The following is a 4643-nucleotide window of genomic DNA, read 5'->3' as shown; positions in this document are numbered from 1 at the left end:
AGATTTGTGGTTTGAACAAGGATTCCCACACGTCTTGCTACGTTCAGCAGCTGTTTATTGATCATTCCTTATGTCCATCAAAGGCCTTCCCTCCCTCCAGCTGCTGCTGATTCCCAGCATTCGGCTCATCCAGAGTCAGAGGACAGAATGAACTGGAAGGAGTGTTAGGGATGATTATGTGTGTGGGGGGGTGCTGAGCAGGGGTGGAGGGGGAGGGGACCCTTGGTAGAGCACTGGTGGGGGTAGAGGCCAGGAGGCAGGTCACAGGAGCATTGTGGGAAGTGTAGTTCGTGGCGGGGTGGGAGTGGGGATCTGTGGTAAGAGGGCAGCCCGTCAGGGTGTGAGGAGACTAGAGATGGGGTGGCCTCCGTTCCCACATTGCGCGGCTCCCTGGGTGTGGGGAGAGACTGTTCTGGAACGGTGAGGAGGCAGCGGAGGACATGGAAGGAGGAGAGCAAGGAAGGGTGTGGGCTCGGCGATGGAGACAGAGAGGGAGACGGAGATGGAGAGGAGATGGAGAGGGAGAGGGAGACGGAAAGGGAGAGGGAGAGGGAGAGGGAGAGGGAGAGAGAGATGGAGACGGAGAGGGAGAGGGAGAGGGAGACGGAGATGGACGTGGAGAGGGAGGTGGAGATGGAGAGGGAAAGGGCAGATGGGGCCCTAGGGAGTCTTGGGGGCAGGGAAGGGCAGAGGAGGGGCATGGGAGCCACTGGCCCATGGAGGGCTGGGGTGTGGGGGTGCAAGAGGGGCTGGAGGAGGAAGATAAGATGCATCCTCAGCTTGGACCAGAGACCATGGCCAATCCAACTTCCAGCTCCGAGTCCAGGGTCTGTGGGGTTCCTAGAAGTCTTCCATAGACCCCCACACCCAGGTGGGGTCAGCTTGTATCAGGCAGTACTAAATAGAAAGTCCTCCCTCCCTCCCCACCGCCTCCCCTTTCTTTCTGGTCTGGTCTTGGGGCTTTGGACTCAGGTTCTGGGCTCTGTCCCTGAGCTCTTTTACTCAAGGGCTGGTGCTCTACCACTTGAGCCACAGCTCCATTTCTGACTTTTGGGGGTTCAGTGCAGAGAATAGTCTCCCATACTTTCCTGCCCAGGCTGGCTTTGAACTGCATTCCTCAGATCTCAGCCTCCTGAGTAGCTGGGATGACAGGCGTGATGCTGGGACCTGGCCAAAGGGACCGTGTTCACAGGCAGTGCTAAGGAGACGCCTTTCCTTTGAGGGCTGAGGGGGGTTGGGAGAGATGAGGGAAAACGGGGAAGATGCATTGTCCTCATAAACGGACATGTTGAGTTGGCTCCCCTTCCTGCCAATGATCATACTTTTCCAAAGAGAGTGAGAAGAAAGAGAAATGTTTTATGCTGGATGAAGACTTAGAAAAATGAGAGTGGGATTAAAGTTAGACCCGAGTCTACCTCCGTCATCTTATGTGGCATTTGACCAATTATTGAACCTCTCTGGGCGTCAGTGATATGGGCTGTGGAAAAGAACAGAGATACGGGGTGGAGGGGTGCCCTGGAGCCCCGTGGTGCTCTGATGGAGCATGGAAGTTTCCAGAATAGAGAGAGACAGTGGTGGAATTTTCTTGGAGAATGCCCAGAATGCAGGGTATTAGAAAAAGAAGAGGAGGCAGTTCCAAAGCTGAGAGAGGGAGGAGAGAAAGAGGGGACAGAAGAGAGAGAAGATAAGCAGGAGGAGGGGGAGGAGGAGGAGGAGGAGGAAAGGAGAGAGGAGGACTAAGAAGGAGGAGGGGGAGGAAAGGAGGAGGAAGAGGAGGAGGAGAAGGAGGAAGAGGAGTAGGAGAGGAGGAGGAGGAGAGGGAGTTGGAGGAGAGGGAGGAGAGGAGGAGGAAAAGAAGGAGGAGGGAAGGAGAGAGGAGGGGAGGGAGGAGGAGAGGGAGGAGGAGGAGAGCAAGCATGGGTTTGAGAGTGGACACTGTGTGGTTTGATTGTGGAGAGGAGGAACAACGCAGAGACTAGGTGTGTGCACTCTGTGTCTGGGTGAGTGGAGGTGATGGTGTTTGGGGTACCCCCAGCGCCTGGCCCGCTCTGGCCAGGGCGGGGTTCGCCGGGAGGGGACCCAGAGAAGGAGCAGGGGGGCTGGCGGCGCTGTCAGCTGGCCTTGGGGTTTCATTGGAGGTAGAGCCGTTTGCGGAGGGTGCTCATGATTTCGGGGTTCACTTTCCTCACTCTGCCTTCCTGCATCAGCTCTGCCTCCGCCATGCGCCGGGTCACCTGCAATCACACGTGTCACTGAGGGGACCCGGCCCCGAGGGGAGCAGGGCGCCCCCACCCTCAGCTGCTCAGCAAAGGCGGGTGCTCTACCACCCGAGCCACAGCGCCACCTCCAGTGTTCTGGGGGTTCATGGGAGATCAGAGTCTCCCGGATGTTCCTGCCCGGGCTGGCTTTGAACCGCGATCCTCAGATCTCAGCCTCCTGAGTAGCAGACATTTCCATTTCTTTTTTGTCTGGGTGGGATTGGGCTGGGGTGGGGTGGGGATGGAGGGAGACTGGGGGGAGGGGGTTGCGGGGGTCCCACCTTGCGCAGGTCTTGCGCCACCTTCGCCCGACATTACCTCGGTGAGCAGCTCCAGGACGGGCCCTTTCTTCTTGGTGAACACATCCGCCACCGTCTGGATGAAGCTCGAGCCATCCTTGTCATGCCTATAGGCGATGTGCCCTGGGGTGGGGTGGGAGAGGAGCTCGGAAGGGGGCGCTGGCGGGGAGGGGGGAGAGCACCCGCCCACCCTGGCCAACGGCCAGGCAGCGCGTACCCTCCATGGTGGCGTAGACGTGCACTGTGTCCGTGTACGTCGGGATGGTCTGGGGGTGCTCCTGCTCGATCACGGCCACCTGGTCCCCGCCGATGGCTTCACCGAGGTCCCTGTGTTCTGGAACACCAAAGAGGAGCGAGCCCCGTCAGAGGGGCCCAGGGGCCGCTGGGGGTGGGGGTGGGGAAGGGCCTGGGGTGTGTGTGTGTGTGTGTGTGTGTGCTCTCTGCTGGGGCTCAGGATGGAGGAGGGATGGATGAAGGATATGACGGATGAAGGGTACGTCGTATGCCTGTCATCTCAGCCCTTGGGGGAGGCAGAGATCTGGAGGCCCGTGGTTTGAGGCCCTGACCTGGGCATGATTTGTGGGAGCCTAATATTACTTGAAAGTAACATGGGGAGCTGGGTGCCGGTGGCTCACGCCTGTCATCCTAGTTCTTCAGCAGGCTGAGATCTGAGGATCAGGGTTCAAAGCCAACCCCGGGCAGGAAAGTCCCTGAGATTCTGATCTCCAATGAGCCACTAGAAAACCAGAAGTGGGGCTGCGGCTCAGCGGTAGAGCGCTGGCCTGGAGCTGCAGAGCGCAGGGCCAGCGCCCGGCCTTGGGTTCGAACCCCGGGCCTGGTGTAGAGAGCAGGCCGCGGAGCGGTGCGGTGTGGCGGGCCTCACCTCCCCGGCAGGCCTGCACCATGAACAGCTTGGGCTTCCCCCGCAGCGCCGCACAGTTCTTGTTGTTCAGGGCCTCAAAGAGGTTGTCCAGCTCCACCATCTCCTCGTCCACCCCCTTGAGCAGCCCCTCGTCCCCGTGGGCCATGAGCACCACGAAGGCGCAGCTGACCGGCTCCGCCCAGCCGTCCAGGGTCTCCTGGAATGCTTTCATCTCTTCTAGAAATTGCTGGAAGGGAGAGATGTGAGGCTGCGCTGGGCTCCCGAGGCCTCGCCGTCTGGCCCAGGCCTCGCTGTGCCCCCTCCCCCCCGTGCCCATCCCCCCCAGTCCAGTACCCGCCCAGTGGGGTTTTCCTTCGTGGTGTTTTCAAATCTCAGCTGGCGGAACATGCGCTCCAGGGCGTCCAGATCCGCCTTGGAACCTTCTCGCTCTTCAGTGACGCACAGTGTGAGGGCCAGGCGGGCGCCCGACATGTCGTATGTCTCCTGGGACCCGCACATGACAGTAGCCGTCAGCAGGGCCGGGACAGGCAGGGACGCAGTGGGGCGTGCCGGGGAAAACGTGGGGTGCAGGGGCCGGGAAGGGGGCTCCGTGCTACAAGAGCTGGCCTAGCATGCGTGAGGCCTGGGTTCGATTCCTCAGCTCCACACACACAGGAAGATCCGGAAGGGCGCTGTGGTTCAAGTGGTAGAGCGCTCGCCTTGAGCAGAAGCAGCTCAGGACAGCGCCCAGACCTGAGTTCAAGCCCCAGGTCTGACCAACAACAACAAGAAGAAAAACAACAAGAAGAACAACACGGGGTCTAGTGATCCTGACATTTCAAATTAAATAAAGTAAGTTAGAAACAAGCAAGTATATCCCAAATAGAACACGGAGTGTAGACTACAGAATTATTTGTTACCTGGGCACAGTTCAGACGCAACTGTGAATTGTGTGTGTGTGTGTGTGTGTGCACGTGCGCACGTGTGTGTGTGTGTGCGCGCGTGCGTGTGCGTACGTGTGTGCTGGTCCTGGGGCTTCTACACTCTTGCTTAGCTTTGCTGCTCAAGGCAGGAACTCAACCATGGCAGCCACAGTTCCCTTGCCCAGGTTTTTGGGAGTTGCTGGAAATGCGGCTCTCAGATGTGTCTGCCTGGGCTGACTCTGAACTGTGATCCTCAGACCTCCACTTGCTGAGCAGCTGCTGATCTAGCACTACAGGAGGA

At 59.1% G+C, this 4643-nt stretch overlaps 1 protein-coding gene across 1 annotated transcript; it reads right to left on the bottom strand.

Moving 5' to 3' along the window:
* Positions 1–2129: 2129 nt before the first annotated feature.
* On the bottom strand, positions 2130–3911 carry Casp14 (caspase 14, apoptosis-related cysteine peptidase). Its single transcript, XM_013028370.1, has 5 exons — positions 3774–3911; positions 3441–3666; positions 2775–2891; positions 2577–2680; positions 2130–2234 (listed from the first exon to the last, which is right to left on the bottom strand). The coding sequence occupies exons 1-5, from the start codon at positions 3909–3911 to the stop codon at positions 2130–2132; spliced, it is 690 nt and encodes a 229-aa protein (XP_012883824.1).
* Between the last annotated feature and the right edge of the window lie 732 nt (positions 3912–4643).

Source organism: Dipodomys ordii, unplaced genomic scaffold (genome assembly GCF_000151885.1).
Source record: "Dipodomys ordii isolate 6190 unplaced genomic scaffold, Dord_2.0 Scaffold108, whole genome shotgun sequence".
NCBI lineage: Eukaryota > Metazoa > Chordata > Mammalia > Rodentia > Heteromyidae > Dipodomys > Dipodomys ordii.
This window is presented reverse-complemented; position numbering and strand designations above follow the sequence as displayed.

Excerpts from the sequence above, each read along its gene's own strand:
- Casp14 (XM_013028370.1), bottom strand. The coding sequence starts at position 3,911 with ATGTCGGGCGCCCGCCTGGCCCTCACACTGTGCGTCACTGAAGAGCGA. Across the intron at positions 2,892-3,440 it reads GGTGCAGGCCTGCCGGGGAG|AACACAGGGACCTCGGTGAA; the intron begins GTGAGGCCCGCC and ends TTGGTGTTCCAG. Across the intron at positions 2,235-2,576 it reads TCCTGGAGCTGCTCACCGAG|GTGACCCGGCGCATGGCGGA; the intron begins GTAATGTCGGGC and ends GTGTGATTGCAG.